The sequence below is a fragment of the Ochotona princeps genome, chromosome 12, assembly GCF_030435755.1.
Source record: "Ochotona princeps isolate mOchPri1 chromosome 12, mOchPri1.hap1, whole genome shotgun sequence".
Classification (NCBI taxonomy): domain Eukaryota; kingdom Metazoa; phylum Chordata; class Mammalia; order Lagomorpha; family Ochotonidae; genus Ochotona; species Ochotona princeps.
In genome coordinates this window covers 12,461,960-12,480,729 of record NC_080843.1, presented here as the reverse complement: position 1 = coordinate 12,480,729, position 18,770 = coordinate 12,461,960, and the positions used below count along the sequence as shown (strand labels likewise).

The 18,770-nt window shown below is 44.4% G+C and overlaps 1 protein-coding gene across 6 annotated transcripts in view; it reads left to right on the top strand.

Moving 5' to 3' along the window:
* The window catches only part of CLDN10 (claudin 10), a 115,110-nt gene that overhangs the window by 79,609 nt on the left and 16,731 nt on the right, over nucleotides 1–18,770 (top strand). The window contains exon 1 of one of the 6 annotated variants that reach the window (XM_058670544.1): nucleotides 14,394–14,679. The exons of 4 other annotated variants lie outside the window; for them this stretch is intronic. In XM_058670544.1, the coding sequence (XP_058526527.1) occupies nucleotides 14,460–14,679 (220 nt within the window). In that variant the 5' untranslated portion in view covers nucleotides 14,394–14,459. Of the gene's footprint in view, nucleotides 1–14,393; nucleotides 14,680–18,770 lie in introns of those variants that run through there. One more of the 6 variants, XM_058670543.1, reaches the window with a different exon arrangement.

The window sequence follows — 18,770 nt, the reverse complement described above, 5'->3', positions numbered from 1 at the left end:
AACAAACAAGACACAGAGAGGCTCCTGTGATCTGAATTAATTTCCAACTATTTCAGCAGTATTAATGCTGAAGTGCTATTTCAACAGATCTCTGAAATGATCATTTTCCAGTTGGCATATGACTTTAAAAGGTTTGCTACATTCACTGGAATAAAATGACAGTCTGAAATTGTTTTTTGCAGAAGATATAACTTACTTTATAGTAGATGTTTTGAGAATCAATTACATGGAGCTAGAGGAAAACTATTGGGCATTGTGGTGAGTGGGGTCAAGCCAGTATCAAATTTGAGGTGAAAGTCCAAGCTACTTTAGCTCCAGTCTACCTTCCTCCTAATCTACCAAAGGCAGAGAAAGAAGGTGAGGAAGAAGATTCAAGTGCTTGAGTCCTTGCCACCCCCACGGGAGTAAGGTTAGAGGACCTAGCTCTTGACTTGAGCTGGGCCCACAGCTGGCTGTGATGGCCACGTGGTGACTGAATCCCAAGTGGAGGATATCATTGGCACGCTTGCTCGCTCCGTCTCACTGTCAGAACAGCTTTTCCAATAAACAAGTATTATTCTTTTGTTTAACGACAGCTGTTGCCTCATATAAGGGCTTTCATGATAGATCATGGTAAATTAAGTAACAAAATCTAATTATAACATGGTTTTATTTCTTACTGAAACTATATTTGCTTTCATTCCACAATACTGTGTGAAATATGCTAAGAATACTTACATATTCTTCTACTTTGTACTTTTTTAAAGAAAACCCATAGGATTAAGAAGGAACTTATTGATTCAAATGACTATAATTCTTGTGGGTCCCCAGAAATTTATAGCATTCTATCAAGCATATTACTGAACACTGCTTTCAGAGGATAATCCTGACCCTTTAATAAAGTCTTTCCTTTACGCACTACTTACCATGGAAATTGTGTAGGACATAGAGATATAAACAGATTAACTTTTAGATGATAGCATGAGTTAGGTAAACTATACATTGTGTTTGCATGTCTTTTGAAAATATTGTAGAAAACCTAAACATAAATTATATGCAGGCTGTGACTGTAGCTGAGAAAAAAAATGTACTCCTAAAAGTGATTGCTTTCGTTACTGCAAAAATCTAATCAGGTCTGTCATCTGCTTTTGGAATCCTGAGTAAGTAATAGAATGAGTGAATTTTTGTGCATTGAAATATTGCATATTCCCACTGAAACTGACAATGCCAGTTGCTCTCCAGGGACAAGCTCTGGTTTCTGAGTTGAAATAGATACAGGGTAGCTCTCAGGTTTCAAGGTGCAGATGTTTGGTGCTTTTGGACAGGTGAAGTTTTATAAAGCTTGTTCACAGTGGATGTAGGTAGTTCCTTGTTGTTGACAAGTGTGTGATTTGGAACACCAGGTACAGTGGCCACGTGGCCACCTGTCCAGGGCCCCACGCTGAGAACTCGGCAGCTGTGCCTTCTGATGCGGGCTCTGTCACTAGCCTGCTGAGGGGCCTTCTGTCAATTGCTGAATTCTCGCCATGAAAATAAACACAGGCTCCCATGTCACAGATCCAGAGGCAATCATACCTTGATCACAAAATAAACAGAGCTGGGTCAACCTTTCCTTTCTAAGGCCTGGTTGGAGGCAGGGAGAAGTCTGAGATGACCAGGTTGTTGGTTACTGTTCTTTGCTTCTAGTGGAAGAAGAATCAAATGTAAGAATCATACGTAAGCAGCACAGCCAGAAGCAAGAGGACCAGATAGAGCCAGTCAGGCAAATCCTAGGCAAACTTCGGGCACTAAAGGGTCGGTCTGTGTCTGGATGCTGAGAAAGAAACTTTAGGATGCGCCTCTCCTGCATTCAGGAGTGCGCGGACAGCAACCCATCGTGCCCTGACGGCCAGCCTACCTTTCCTTTTTCTTGTCTTCTGTGTCTGCTGCTCTTTCTTGATTTTCTTAGTGGCGTTGTTTGAAGAGGAGGAAGAAGCAATATCCTCCGTTGATGATCAGAGGAAGGCAGTTTTAGAGATTGTTCACTCACTGCTTCCCCCGGCCCCACCCATGTAGGAGGTTCTTAGTTGAGAAAAATGGACCCAAATAAACATAGATTCAGCAGGTGACGATGGAACTAGCACTGCTGCCAGGTCCCTGATGCCAATCTAGTGCTATTTTTGTACATGTTACTGAAATTTACTGATTCAAGACAAAACAAACATCACACCAAAAGCTGAACTAACCCTGTATCTTTCTTTTCTGTCAAAACAACAGCATGTGAATGTTGTACAGTGTTCAAATCAAAATAATGTATTTCTTCCCTCATTTATTATTTTTATGATCTCTTATTTTTATATGCAGAATGTGATATTCTAAATTCATTACTTTATAGCAGTAAGAGAGAAGGTGGAAGATATGATGGCCTTTAAATATTATTTCATGTGCATAGGATTATTTGACTTGAAATATGAGTGTATATTCTTCAAAAGTCAATGTGATTTTATTTTATTTATTTGAAAGATAGAGTTACAGGGCCCAGAGTGATTGCCTAGTGGCTAAATCCTTGCCTTGCACACACCAGGATCTCATATGAGCACCAGTTCATGTCCTGGCTGTTCCACTTCCCATCCAGCTCCCTGCTTGTGGCCTGGGAGAGCAGTGGAGGATGGCCCAAAGCTTTGGGATCCTGCACCCTCGTGAGAGACCTGGAAGAAGCTCCTGGCTCCTGGTTTCGGAATGGCTCAGCTCTGGCCATTACAGCCACTTGGAGAGTGAACCAGTGGATGGAAGATCTTTCTCTATATATCTTCTTCTCTCTGTTTATCTGCCTTTCTAATATAGATAAATAAATCTTTTTTAAAAAGAGTTACAGTTACAGAGATGGGTTGGGGGAGACTGGATGGGGAAGGAAAAGAGGGAGAGAGATGTTCCATCTCTTTCCACATTGCTCCAATGGCCTGTGCTGCGTCATGCCCGAGCTGGGAGCCAGGAGATTCTTCTGAATCTGCCATGTTGTGTTGGCAGGTGCCCAAACACTTGAGCCCTTTTCTGCCACCTTCCCAGGCCATTAGCAGGGCTGCTAAGTCAGAAGTGGAGCAACCAGGACTCAAATCTCTACACATATGGGATGCCAACATAGGGGCTTAATGCCCTGTGCCACAACACTGACTCAAATGTGTTCAATTTTTAATGTGTATTTATTTGAGAAGGAGGGAAGGAGAGAGAGGGGGTGTAGGGTAGTATGGATAGCTTCTACCTGCTGGTTCACTCTAAATGAATGGGTCAGGCTAAAGGCAATATCCAGGTGGATGGCAGCGACCCAAGAACTTGAATCATTACCTGCTTCCTTCAGAGACATAGGAAGCTGAGACAGAACCTGAACCCAGTCACCTGTATACAGGATGTGAGCTTCTCAAGTAGCATTACAAATGCTGTACAAATACCTGCCCCCTCAATATGATTTCAAAATGTAGTTATAAGGGGGTTTCTTCTTTGGCTCATGTTGACCAGAAATAAAAGAGTGAACTATAAGTATATAGGCTACAGTCACTAGATAATTTTTAAAAAATCAAAAGGTCATTATCATTAACATGACAATAGCAAAAAAGAAAATAGAGTTTGTAAAGAACACACTCCTGGGGCCCGGTGCGATGGCGTAGTGGTTAAGGTCTTCGCCTTGCACGCACTAGGATCCCATATGGGCTCCGGTTCTAATCCCGGTGGCCCTGCTTCCCATCTAGCTCCCTGCTTGTGGCCTGGGAAAGCATTCGGGGACGGCCCAAAGCTTTGGGACCCTGCACCCGCATGGGAGACCCAGAAGAGGCTCCTGGTTTCGGATTGGCTCAGCTCCAGCCATTGCGGCCACTTGGGGAGTGAATCATCGGACGGAAGATCTTCCTCTCTGTCCTCTCTGTAAATCCGCCTTTCCAATAAAAAAACAAAAAGAACACACTCCTGTTTGCTCAAAAGTAGCAGGCAAAGCAAGCATTGGAATCCACCGGGATCTCACATCCACACCATGAAGATGTCTTCTGTCCTGAAACAAAACTAGCCAGGCCTTCGGGTTGCTGAAAGGCAAAGATTCGTTCCATTTTAAACAGGTAGAACTATAGAGGTGCATGCTACCTAAAGCACAACCCGGGTTTCCCTAAAATAATGGAATGTGGAAGTCTTGAAAGTCAGAATTAATTAGTCTGTAGAAGAAAGGGTACAAGAAACTGGCAACCCTAATTGTGAGTGAGGTTACACCAGAACTATTGCTGGTAGATGTTAGGTAGCAAAACAAAACCACTATGCATTCTCCTAAATTCATATTATGTGACTCTAAGTCATTTGGAGAAAAATTCTTTAGCTGACTTATGTATCATGCAACTTGGAACTTAAAAGGCAAGAGCTCAATTATTTGAATAATTATTTGACTATATGAATTATAATGAGAGTATATTTTGCACGGATTTCTTCCTGCAAGATTATTCATTTGAAGACACAAGTAAAAACTAGTAATAGTTTTTGAGCACTTATGTTTAATGTTTCATCTGTTTTAAGTCTTTTTAACTAATAAATCAAATTATTGAATGCCTCTAATAAATCCAGTTGTATAATATCCATACCTTAATTTATTGTGACCCTCTCTGTCACATCTGGAAGCAACTTAGAATAACAGAATTTCATTATTCATTTTTCTCCTCTCCAATGTATTAACTCTACAAACACGAGAACAAATATGCGGGTTGCTTCACCGGATTCCACTGGCTGCCTTATTTACTTTGTGGGAGAAAAATCACAATATAATCTTTCATGCAATGTTCTGACTGGGAAAAAACATTGCTTAACTCTGTAGGATTACATATATGGACAAATGGTGTGGTGGGGAAGCAGCTGGGTTAGGACATATTTGCCAGAAAGATTATTGCCAGAAATCACAGAGGTGTGGCAGTTATAATAACCTCAGGCAAAACATGACATTAACTTTGTTCTTTGGATCTTTTCATTAATTCTAAATCAAACATAGAAAGATCCATTGCTTTGAACCACAGAAAGAGGTGTGGCTATCTATTGTCTGTCTCCCTTCCTAGCATACAATTTCCATTGTGATTTCTTTTCTTCCCATGGTACTACTGAAAAACCCTTTATAGAGATGACTTGGTACCAACTTGACCACAATGCCTCCGAGTCATATCTGTGGACACATTTTCTTCTCATCTCCACATCTTCAAGGAAAACCTTGTAAAATACGGAGGCTTCTGCTTTTGGATAGGATTGAAGTTTTTAAAATATATTTCTGAGTGTTTTCCTCTCTTCCTTTTGAAGAGGGGTTTGCTCCCACTTTTCTTCTTGCCTTTGATCATTCTTCTTTTGGGGTTCTGCCCCTGCCCTATCCATGGAAACAGAACCTCCCTTGGGTCTCTGGATCCTTCTTTATCCTGGCCTTTTCAGTGGTGTTGACACCATGCATCAGTCAATGGCTCCAGTCCTCCTTACACTGAAGTGGCTTCCAGCCCCCCTGCCCTGGTGTCTCTCCCATATGGCTGGCCAGGCTTCTTCAGCCTCCTGCCTGGCCCCTTGTCTCCTCGGCCAAGGTGGGAGACCTCAGGGCTCCATCTTCCCCATCTCAGCTCAGTCCTGGGGAGCTGGCTCATCTCATGTCTTTATACACCTTCCAAACACAGGCGAGCCCAGAAGGGACATGTTAGCCTGGACCTCTGCTCTCGTCTCAGCACCGGTAGATCCCACTGTCGACTTGGCATCCAGCCTAGATGTCTCCTGAGAATCTCAAATTGCAAACATCTGAAGCTGAATTCCTCATCTCTTCTTCCCATATCCACCACACCTAAATCTGCTCATCTAGAGGGTTGCTTGTTTCAGTAAATGATCACCCGTGAGTGACCCTTTTTGAGCTGTACAAGCCTTCCTATACCCACCCCCTCTCCCAGACACCCTTGAACACACACGTAAGTAATAGACAGCAACACACAGACACACATGGACACGCAGAGAGAAGGCTGGCACACATACATATAAATACTCTGGAACACAAAAGCAGACACAATACACACAAATGCACACAGGCACACACAATACAGACCCACATAAATACATAGACACACAGAGCACACACAAATAGACACACAGATACACTAAGAACCACACAGACACCCCTCACCTCTCTCCTCCCACTCCTCTCCCTCCCTCTGTTCGCGTGTGCAGCCCACACAGATCCAGCCCACTCCCCTGGGGACTGCTCTGCCTGGAGCTGAGCGTGTTGCTCACTCCCTCATCACCTGCAGGTCCTAAGTCAGGAGCTGGCTTCTCAGGGATGGTAACTGCTGGTGAAACTTCAAGGCTATCCCTCCTGCCTCTCCTGCTCGTACACAGACATACTTTGTGCCCTGTTGCCCTCACCAGCGATTTTTTCACTTTCATATAAATGATCTCATAGACCAGCTATTTCTCTTTACCTTGTTCCTAGTCTCTCCCACTGGGACTAAAGTGAGCCATAGTCAGGCAGTGATTTATTTTAAATTTATGTATGCTTATTGGAAAGATTAGATTTACTGAGAAGAGAGATACAGAGAGAAAGATCTTCCATCTGCTGGTTCACTCCCTAAATGGCTGCAATGGCAGGAGCTGAGCTGATCCAAAGCTAGGAGCTTCTTCCAGGTCTCCCACATGGGTGCAGGGTTCCAAGGCTTTGGGCCATCCTCCACTGCTTTCCCAGGTCATAAACAGGGAGCTGGATGGGAAGTTGGGCAGCTGGGACATGAACTGTCATCCATATGGAATCCCAGCACTTGCAAGGTGAAGATTTAGCCATTGGGCTATTATTACACTGGGTCTGGGGTTTTGTCTTTTTGCTCACCCTGTCCACAGGATGTGGATGGTTAGTGCACAGCCAGTCATTGAATGGATTTGGAACAGGTTGCATGGATAAAGCATGCTTCTGTAGGTGGGAACAAACCCAGATGAGTTTTAGCACTGTTGGAGGCTTCATCCTTGTGAATCCCAACCACTTACCTGGCTTTCCAGTGTCTCCAGAAGACAGCCCACCAGGCCACAGACATCTCATGCCACCACCTAGGCAGCTCCCCAGGTTCTAGTGAGGCACAAAAGTCTCAGATGTTCTCTGTTTTCTTACCGCTTTCCTCAAAAGCACTTCCAGCACCTTTGATAGAGATCACCTGCAGGGATATGGTGGGAGCAGAGAAACTGGACGGTGACACTTTGTTCTCTTTTAGGACACTTTTGGTCAGTGACCTTTGATCAAAACTGGATGAGAATGCAAAATAGACATTAGAAGCAGAGTCAAGTACATAGTACAGTAAGGCACACACACTGTAGAGGAACTTCTAAGGGGAGAGCAGGTGGAGGAGTGTATGCATGGGGCTGAGTATTCCCAAGCAAGTTGGCTGAACTGGCTCTTCCCAGCTGAGAGAATAGTCTAGAATGTGAAGCATGCAAAAGGCAGATTTCACAGGGTACTCTAATAAATTGTTTATTTGCTATGTATGTGTGTATAAATGCATACATTATAGACATGTTTGTGTAAGAACATACATATGTGACCCCAAAAATTAACTTTAAATTTTCAATGATTTTTTTCCCCCATGGAGTGATCCGTACATAGGGTAAACTTGGCAGTCCCAAGTGGTTTGGAATGAACTTGATCTGAGCTCTGTGAGGTGAGGAGCCGAAAGGGTGGAAATCTATCATCCCGTAACAGGCATGAGAAAGTATGGCTTCTTTCCTTCTGCCTTCACTTTGATTTTTTTATCACTTATTTGACAGGTGCATGTGTTGAGAGACAGAGGGGTCCCATCTGACCATCTGATAGATTGCATCTCTGTTCCAGCTCTGGCCAGAGCTGGACTGGGCCAAAGCCAGGAGCTGGGAACTCAATCCAGGTCTTCCATATGGGAGACAGGGACCAAAGTACTTGATCTATGCTGCTGCCCAGGATGTGTGTTAGAAGGAGCTGCAGTCAGCAGCTCCAGCCAGGCACTGAACTTGGGCGCTGCACATTAGACACAAGCCCTCAATGGCTGGGCCAGTGGCCATCTCCCACCTCTTCCCCTTGGTGAGGGCAGTGAAAGCTTCACTCTCCTCCCACTCTCCTTAGGGTCCTCCATCACTTTCAACTCTGGTTTAGCAGGTTACCTCCTGACTTTCCATCCCTTCATCCTTTCTTCATTTCTTGTTCTTTCTCTTCCTCGTGGTGTTGCTGTTACCCTCACACTGTCTCACGGGGGTTCCCCTCTTTGAGTTGAATTGCCCTGTAGTTGTACTTTTCTGCCTCACCGCCCTTTAGACACTCCCTCCTCCAATTGGCTCCCCATGGATTAACCTCCACACTCCTAACTCTTGAGGACTCTCTCTGCTCTTACTACCCGCCACATCTTTGTTATCTTCCTTCACAGTTCCTGCTTTTTGAAGATTTGCAATATCTTTGCATTCATTTTCACTTGCTGTGTGTTAAACACTAATACCACTTTTATGGAAAATATCATATCACTTTAAAGAGACACAAGGAAGTGCAAGAGTGTGAATGACATCCATTATTCCTTAAGGATCTACCATGCTCTGGTCCCTATACATGTTGTCCCCCGATCCTTTCCCTATCTTTGAAAGAGGCTGTGAACTCTTCCTGTTTTAGAGCTGAACAAGCAAGGCTGAGCAGGGTTAATGATCTACCAAGAGCATTCTTGAACTTTCCCTCATGTCTTGCTGGTTCCTGTAACTCTGCTACATCACACTAAGTGAATTATCATGTCCTATCATATTTCTAGTAATCAAAAATAAGACTTCAAAACTTCACCAGAAAGCAAAATGAAAGTGAGATAAAATAGATTTTTAATAGGTTTTTCTTCTTGTATAATTCCCCTCATCCCTACCCCATCCAATGCACATCTATACATAACCCACCCTTTGAAAGTAGGAAACAGGAAGACAGAAAATGGTTAGAAAGCAGAGGAGTGACAACACCAAAGGAAAACTTCCACTTCCCTTAGCTGCTTGTTGATTCTGTCTGAATGAGGGAGTTCAGTAGGAGTCACAGGTCAAAGTCGGAAATAGTCTTAAAGGCCATCCAACAATAACTCATTGGCCAGAGAGTGCACCCAGCCATCCCCAAGACCTGGATGTTTCCAGCAAGGCAAAGTAATTGTGACTCCAGGCAGGACAGGGTATTCATTGAGAGACCCCAAAGCTCAGAACATCGTCAAATACATTAAAGGTGGGGTGAATGTGTTTCAAAGGAATGCCTGCCACGTCCCCATCCACACACATAAGGTGGATGGCACCAGCTAGTAATGAACCCGTGGAAATGTTTGGATGTTGTCAAAGGGCAAAAATAAAGCAAGTATCTAGATAGTTACAATCTGCCCAAAAAATGTATACATGAAGGTACTTCAAAAACTATGGATGAATGAAATGAAGAGATAAGCTTATTTTGGTGCAAAACTCCTTTCATCATGTATGTGACAAGTCTTCAAGCTGTTGATGGAAAATCCATATGACAAGACCATGCATAAAGTTTAAAACATTTTACAGCAAAATAAGCTTATCTTAAAGTTCCATTTTCACTCACTTTTTGAAATATCCTCACTTTTGTGTGTGCATTTATATATGAGCAGAGATACAATGTTGAGAATGTGTTCATTCCTTAACCATTCCTAATCTACACCCTTCATTCTAAATATGATGGATTTTAGGTAGAGCATTAAGATAAACCAGAGTGAGAGAGAAAGCGGAAGGAAAAGGAACACAGATATGCTATTTTAATATCTTGGTATCGACATTCAATCTTCTTTAATGAGTTGTAACAATATTTGGCTCCTGGGCAATTTTTTTTTTAGACCTAAAGCTCTCTTTATCAGGACTCCAGTTTCTTCCCACCTGATTAGCAGCTTGCCACCTTGCTGGGATGTAGGAAGGAGCTAATGTGTCCTGAAACCAGATTTGATGCTTAGAAAATCCTTGAGCTTTTGAAAGGCACACCTGTGCTGTTTGGCAGGTAACTGGGATCTCAAGTGAAGAATTTCTGCAAATCCCTTTCTCAGTTGGCTCAGCTGCTTTACACTCTGGGAATACCCTGGCATGGCAGGTTCCTCTGCTTTTCCTTAATGACCACAACAACAGTGGAGGAATAACTTCCTATGTAAATTCCAGTGTCTTGGGCCTGAAAAGTAGAAAGACTCAGAAGAGATTTCAGGACATTTTTTTTACATTAGTTGTTATCATATTGGAAGAGGTCTATAGCCTTTTATGCAGGCCATATTATTGTAAATTAAGATGCCACCTTGAAAAATTTAGAGAAAGAATATTTCTCAGTATATTCACTGTTATAGTGAAATGACCAGTAGGAATGGTCTGCTCTGGAAGGTTAGATAAAAAAATTTGGTGAACCGAATCCTAAAGAAAATAAGGAAGCATTTATCAATTGGAAAGTACATTCTATAATTTGGCTTGCACAGTACCTACAAAGGTTACCTGGGACTCTATAATCTTAATATGTAATAGTCCACCTTATGCATTCTTTTTAAAAATCTTCAGTGTTTGACCCATTTTAACTTTCTGGACATGCTTACATGTACTTTTAGGAGTCTTCAGACTAAAAATGGTTTGAAAATCTTAAGATATGAGACATTTTAAATGATTTATATGCCTGAGTCATTACTGAGTATTTCTTTGAGTATTGAAGACAGTTAGCAATTTGTACTCTTTGGTCAGAAACTCCTGGACTTTAAAATACAACTTTCCATAATAAATATGCAATGCATTCTTGGGAGGAAAAAAAAGTTTAGTAATGTCTAATCTCATGGAACGAACAAAGGATAAAAGTAAAGGAAAAATCAATCAAGTCCACAGGCATGACGACCCGAGTCTGCTCTGGCTGGCAAGGTAACTGTCACTGGTGCCAGTTCAGGTCTCTGTTCTGGATTGTTTATGGCATGTTCAATCCCTTGTAAGTTGAAACTGCATTACAAATCCCACATTAATCGAACCTATTTCTTTAGGTTTTCAAACAAAGAGATTAATATTCATTCTTTTGGCAAGTGACACCACCTGTTTTGCTAAATTAATGGTTTGTAAGCAGAAGCAAAAATCTGCACCGGGCAGGGCTGTGGTTTGCAGCCCGGCCACACATTGGAGGTCTTATAAAAGCTGCTGCCATGGCCACTTGGGGTAGGGGATGCTGGCTTTGGTGTGGTGAGGCAGCAGAGGAAGAGCAAGAGTTTGAATTCAGAATTGATTTCATCAAAATGCTATGTTGCAATGGTGATCTGGGTTATGGATTTTCAAGTACAATAGTTAGAACTCCATTATATGTTAAATGAAACCATTGCACATGGTTCTTTCCTTCTTTAAGATGTACACTGTGTCTCTGGATCCAAACAGAAGAATTTATAACCAAAGAGTTGATAAACTGTTTGAGTCTTCAAGGCTACAACATACTTTTTCAGGTGTCCAGGAGAAGTTAGCATTTTGTCTTGTCTAGTCACAACAAAGAAGTCATCAGTGCATTTTATGGATATCTACCATGAGCAAGACACAACAAACAAGAACTGGCAAGGTAAAGAAATTGAGTACAAATTTTGTGTAGTTGTGAAGGGTTAGTACTTTTTTGCATGTTTCCAAATAAATCAGATCTAAAACAGGCAATATTTCAAACAGGAAGACAGTCCAGAAACAATAGTGGAGGGGACTGGTGTTGATTAAGCTACTATTTGCAATGCCAGCATGCCATTTTGGAGTGTTTGTTCAAGTCCCAGTTGCTTCACTTTTGATCCAGTTCCCTGCTAATGGGAAGGTAGTGGACATTGGTTCTAGCGCTTAGGCCCCTGCTACCTGTGGGGAGAGCCCAGTGGAGTTCTAGGCTCCTAATTTCCAACTGGCCCTGTCCTGGTAGTTGTGGCCATTTGGAGAGTGAACTACCAGATAGAAAATCAATCCCTATCTCTCCATCAAATTATTTTTTTTAAAGGAACAGTTGTGGAAATCTGCTGGAGGGCAAGAAGACAGGTGATAGAAGTACTTTCAAAAGACAACTCATACAAAAGAGTAACAGACATCATTTGGGTTCTGACAGTGGCAGATTGGGATAGCTGTGAGGAGAAGAAAGAAAAAGTTAAAAAGGTGCTGACCAAGTTTTACTATTTTTATTTTTGAAAGATTTATTTTTTATTAGAAAGGCAAATTTACAGAGAGAAGGAAACACACAAAGAAAGAAAGATCTTCCATTTGTTGGTTCACTTCCCAAGTGGGTGCAATGGCCAGAGCTGAGCCAATCTGAAGCCAGGACCCAAGAGCTTCTTCCAGGTCTCCCACGCAGGTGTAGGGCCCCAAGGCTTTAGCCATCCTCCACTACCCTCCCAGACCAATAGCGGGGAGCTAGATGGGAAATTGAGCAGCTGGCACCCTTATGGGATTCTGGCACTTGAAGGGGTGGGTGGGATCAGTCAAGTGAGCCATTGCGTTGTGCCCCAAATTTTGTTTTAAAGTTTAATCTCCAGTGGACTCAACACACATGGAGGTGAAAAGTACACAACCTATGCATCCCTCCAAATGAGCTGTCTTCCCTTGCACCCCACCACACCAGCCATGAAGGTCAAGTACAGTTCCCTGCAGCTGCCCCACCAAGGAAAGACCACTTTGAATCAGATCAGAGTGCAGATCATCACAGCATTTTGGTGTAAGTGAGAGACATTTCAGGCCCAGCTGAAAGGAGAACTTTCTAAAAGCACCTACAGAACAGAAGACAAAGCATCCTGCCCTGCCTGGAGTACTGGGCCTTGACTCATCAAGCATGGGCTGAATATTATTCTAGAAGCACAGTAATTGTGCAAGTATGGCTCATGTCCCAAGGATCTCTGTGGAAACCCGAGTTTTGATGAATCTATAGGCTAAATACTTTCTCTTCCTCATGATTGTCTAGTCACCTCCAATTTCACTCTGCCCCTACTTGGCTAAAGCAAAACAAGAAGTAATATACAGGAATTGAATTCTTTTCCATGAGCCAAAAATGTCCCTGTGTGAACAGAGGGCTGGTAGCTAGCCTTCCTGTAGCAGACTTGATTTATAGCTTTCAGAGCTTTGATTACTTTTGGCAAGAAGTGAATTCTGAAAGGTCACAGCAAGAATGGCAAGAACGGCAAGTGGACGAATAATAACCTCCTCATAAACCAGTGTCTTTGTTCCTTCGCCTCTGCCCAGATGTGTAACTACAGGAGCTGGAAGTACACCCTGCCCTTTATGTCTCACTTGAGACAGTAATGAAGGAAGGAAGCAATAAGTGAGTTTATTCTCTTGGATGCTGAAAGTGGAGGTGTTGTAAAAAGTGAAGCAAGATGTGTTGTGGAGGCCAGCATATTGGGTTAAGCCTCCACCACCATCCCATATGCCTCATGTCCTGGCTGCTCCGCTTCTAGTCCAGCTCCTTCCTAATGCACGTAAGAAAACAGTGTATGATGGCCCAAGTGCTTGGAATCCTGCACCTGCAAGGGAGACCCAAATGAAGCTCCTGGCTTGGGCCTGGCAGTGCCTGGGTGGGGGTGTTGTAGTGTTATAACCATTTGGGAAGTGAATTATCAGATGGAAGATCTCTGTCTCTCCCTCTGTCTCTGTAATCCTGATCCTCAAACAATTACATATTTTTAAACTCATTGTGCTAAAGCCCTCACTTCATGGATCAGACCCACAGAATCAGAAGCTGGAAGGGTGCTACAGGCCAAAGGCCTGAGGTGCGCAATCCCTGTGTGGAGAGGTGCGTGGTTGCAATACTGAAGATCAAGATGGAAAGAAAGGCATACGTCCGGGTGCCTGGGATGTCCATCACTGCTGTCTCGAGTTGAGACCTGTACCTCTAAGGCCTTTCCACATAGTGCCAGGCCCTGAAAAACTACAGAATTTGGAGGGCAAGGTAGATTTTGAAATTAAGCACTGGCACCTTGATCCCTCATGACAAGCCAAATAGGATAACACAGACAAGCGTGGAACACAGACCTCTAAGAACCCAGCAACCCAAGGGCTGCGGGACCAGACCTTGCCCTCTTAGAACACACAAAGGGCTTTTATTTTTCCAGCTCTGTTTTTATAAGGTGTTGGGGATGGATAGGAATGAGTCAGGGGGTGTCAGGCTGGGGCTGCAACCAGGCTATCCACAGCAGCTTCCAGTTGTTCCTGCACCACTGCAACAGGACAGCCGTTTTCCTGCGAGTGAGTTGTATGATCGGGAACTCAGAGGAGCGCAGGCCGGACACTCGCCCTGCCGGTGCTGCTTGCCTCCCTGTGGCACCTGCTCCACGCTGCGCTGGGCCGGGCGTCGGTGTGCGGTGTGCGTGCGAGGCCGAGTGCTCCCCCTGGCGCCGGGTCCCAGGGGCAGCGGCAGCGGGCGGGGGCGAGGGCGGCGGCGGCGGAAGGCGGAGTCTCCGGCCCCGGAGCGCGGGGGTCCCGGCGCCAAGTGGGAGCTCAGGGCAAGCGCGAGTGCGGCGGCAGCGGGCGGGATGGCGAGCACGGCCTCGGAGATCATCGCCTTCATGGTCTCCATCTCAGGCTGGGTGCTAGTGTCCTCCACGCTGCCCACCGACTACTGGAAGGTGTCCACCATCGACGGCACGGTCATTACCACCGCTACCTATTGGGCCAACCTGTGGAAGACGTGCGTGACCGACTCCACCGGCGTCTCCAACTGCAAGGATTTCCCCTCCATGCTGGCGCTGGACGGTCTGCATCCCCCTCGGGCCCCGCCAGGCCCTCACTCCTCTGGCCACCCTGTCGGTGGGGTCTCTCCGCCCCAGGACCCCGGAAGCTCCTAAACGGGCTCCTCCGAGGCCTGACCCCCCTGCCACTTCACTGGGAACCAGCCTGATGAAGCAGGGGAGGGTCCCCAGCACCCACCACTCTGCAGCTTGGGCGCCCTTGTAGCTCAGACCCTGGGACCCCTGGACCCCCTGGGAAGTGCACGCTGGAGAAGGGTGGTCTCGAGGACAGCCTGGCTGGGGTGATTTCCATGCACGCTGGGTCCTAAGAGTCGGGCACACGTCAGTCCCGCGTCTCTGGGGGCAGTTGGGACAAAGCTTGTCCTCTCCACACACCTCCCAAATCAGGGTCCCAATCAACATAGCCTGGTGGTGAGCCAAATCTTCCCCCTTCCCCTTTCCCAGCACCACACTCATTCTCCAACTCCTTCAGTCGCTTCCTTAATTCTTTTCAAAGTAGGCAGGAAAATATATATATATATATATATATATATATATATATATATATATATATATATATATGCCATATTGCAGGAATTTTTGCTCTTTTCCTTAAAAATTCTTCTATTAACCTTCAATTTCAGGCTTTAACACCTGCTCCGAATTCTAGGGAAATAAATAGCCCTGACCAATCTGGGGAAAGAAGCGTCCTCAGAGGGTAGGGACCCTGGGTCCCTGCAAGATCTTGCTCTGGGAACCCGCAGGTTGCATCTGTTCCTCCCTGGCTCCTGGGCTCCGTGGAGTTCCCTGCCTGGTGTTCTGTGAGCGTTTGCTTGTGCGGTTCTGCTTAGCCAGTGGATCTCTGTGTTGTATTGCCTTGTAGCAACAGGTGGATATGCATCTAGCAAACTGGATTTTCTCCATAGCAGCCAAAGTGATTTCTTTCATCTAGACTTTTCCCCCAGAGCTTTACAGTAACAGACTGTGTATGAATCCAAGCAGAAACTTAAGTGGAGTAATTTAATTATAGATCTGATTTTCTAATGTTATTTTAAATGACTGTCCTTGCAGTTTTTTATTTGTATAGCTGGGCAAGTGAGAGACAAAATTTGGTTCCCTCGAGATGGTGCTGGCTGCCAAAAGCAAGCTGTTTCTCAGTGTGGTTTTAGACAGAACCTCCTCTTGGGGAATTGTGTTTGGGTTATGAAGGGGTACCTGGGTCTGCAGCCCGTTGTGTAAAGTGAGCAGCCGGAACCCTGTTCATAACCACAGCGAATGCTGAGCTTCCCAAGCCTGCCAGCAGGCATCCAGGTGGTGAACAGACAGGCTCTTGTTCCTGTGGCTTTACATCCAGGAACGTGAGGTTGACAGTTTACTGTCTTGCAAACGTTCTTGGGCTTGTCACTCCATTGTTACTGAGGACGGCATGCCAGGTAGGCGCTTCCTTCTATGGGACAGTGGAGGGACAAAGGAGAGGAGGGAGGAGTCAGTGCTGGGGGCCATTCTTGTAGGGAGGAGAGTGGAGCATCCCGGTGTGTCCCAGAGCCTAGGGTATCCTGATTGGGGCAGGTGGGACAACAAAGAAGGGAGGAGAGCAGAGTGTTCTGTTAGTAAGCTCCATGTTAGTGGGGAGTAGAGGTGAAGTGAGGTTCAGATAGCACCCAAGCTGTGATAAGAAGGTGATCTGGTTTTTCTAGATATCTCTTAGCATGATGAGTATGGTAACTAATACACCATTTTCAACCTACTTATTTTCTTAACATTACACTGAATGTATTTTCCCATGCATTTAAAATGTCCTTAAATTTTTGGTGGCTGCAAGATAATAGGTCACTGGTATTTGAATGCATGATTTGTTTAGCGTTCCTAGCGTAACAATTTGAATAGTTTGCAAATTTTTGAAATTTTTAAAATTTTTATTTGAAAGGCAAAAAACAAGTTAGAGGTACATAGAAATTTTGTATCCATTGGTTCATGCCCCAAATACAACATTCAAACTGGGCCAGGCTGAAGCCAAGAGCTTGGAACTTCATCCAGGTCTCCCACACAGGTGGCAAGGACCCAGATGTTGTCACCCACTGGCTCCCAGGGTGCACATTAGCACAAAGCTAGACCATGAGAAGCAGAGCAGGGATGCAGGCCCTCGGCTTGAGGTACAGGTGGCCCAAGCGGTGACTGGACTCCTTGCCACTCACCCCTAAATCTGTGCCCTTTTCCCTTGTGCCATTAGTCATCATGGTGGCATTTAGTACTGCTCCAGGGTTGTGTAACCACCATCTCTACAGAAAATGACTTTTATTCACATAATTGACCATGATCTACCTTTTTTTTTTCCTGCAATGCTTTAAAGTTCATCCTTTGTCATCCCAAGTTGGGACAGATAGAGACAGCTCTTTTTCACTGCAGCCTGGCGTCCATTTGTGTGGATAGACTGGTGTATTTAACCATTTTGCTCATTGTGCACACAGGCCCTTTGCTACTTTTTGTTGGTGTTATCCTTGAACTCACCTCTTTGTATGCATGTGTGTTTCTGTAGCCAATTCCACTGAGCCGTGTTACTATCACAGCAGTAAATGTGCATTTCCATATTCGGTGTGTATGCAAGATTACATTCCATCAACGATATAAGAGGCTCCCTGTTTCTCTACATTCGTACCACTGCATTTTCTCATCCAGTGTTCTGGGTGATGGATTTTGTTGTCATTTTAATTATGATTTCTCTGATGATCAGCAATTTTGGCAATCTGTTCGTGTATTTAGAGACCCTCGTTTTGCTATCTCATTTTGATTTGTCCATATCTTACGCCTGTGGTTCTGCTTTTCCTGCTGGTTAAAATGACCAGGCATTCTGTGATTTGTGATGTATCTGCAATAAAAAACCATTGCTTGTCTTTTATGACACCTTTGCTTTCATGTGGGACTTAGAAATTCATGCTGTATTCAGGCTGATCCGTCTCTGCCTTGACAACTTGACCTTCTGCAGCTTCAGAGGGCATTTGCTACCAGAACACTTACTTGTCTGTTTCTCCCAGAAGGTTCTAGCACACAGCTGCAGATTCATATGGAAGAGAGCTGATTTTCCCACCTGCAAGTGGAAACTTTCTGGAACAGGGCCTCTCTTCTTGTCTACTGTCTGCCTGTGTCCAAAGCAGGTGCATGTGTTGCGTGTAAGACCTGACATTGCCTTTATAGTGAAGGGTGAAGGTTGCTTTTCTGTGGACCCTGGTGGCCAAAGACCTGAGCAGCCTGCCTGATCCCTGAAGCCAGGCAGGGGCTGCAGGGTAAGGAGAGAGAAGGCTCGGGACACCTTGCTCTTGTGTTTGATGGACAAGCAGACTTCTGGGATGCAGGCAATGGGATCATTATTCTGAATTTGCTGTGAGTTCAAAGCCCTGGTTCTTCACCCTCAGGAGGTGTCATGACCACCCAGGTTTTCCCTGCTGGAGAAATGAGTCATGGCAAAGCTGAACACCTGGATTTAATATTACACTGTGTTATGAAGGCATTGCTCAATCCTGCTTGGACTCAGTGTCTCTGCTGAGTGCCTTTGATGATTTTCTTATTCCTCGTCAGATAGTTTGTGTTCTTTTTTGTTGCTTTTTGTAAAGGCTAGTAATTTCAATTTATACAAAGGGAACAAATTTTATATGTTTCATATATACAATTTCAAGAGCATAATGATGCTTCGTGCTCAGCCCTCTCTCACTCCTACCATCCTTCCTCCTTTTCTTATTTTTCTTTTAATTTTTATGATGGCATGCTTTCATTTTATAAACACCAAGCTTAACCCTCCACTAAATAACGATACCTTATTGATTTCTATGTAGTCTGTGAGTTGGGTGTGTTGCATTCCTATTTTACAGAGGAGAAAACTGGGCTCAGATTAGGTAATAATATGATCAGGGGCACATCACAGAAACACCAGAGCTCAAGTTCAGAGTTCCTGCCTTTTCCCCATCCATGGTTCTTTCAAAGAGTTGATGAAAAAAGTATCCAAAGCTACCAGGATAAGAAAGATATCTTCTTTTATTCCTTTGGATTAAAAGGGATATTTAGAGTTAGCCAGCTGGAGTCAAGTTTAGTGATCCCCACTTTGTTGGTAACACGCAAAGCATC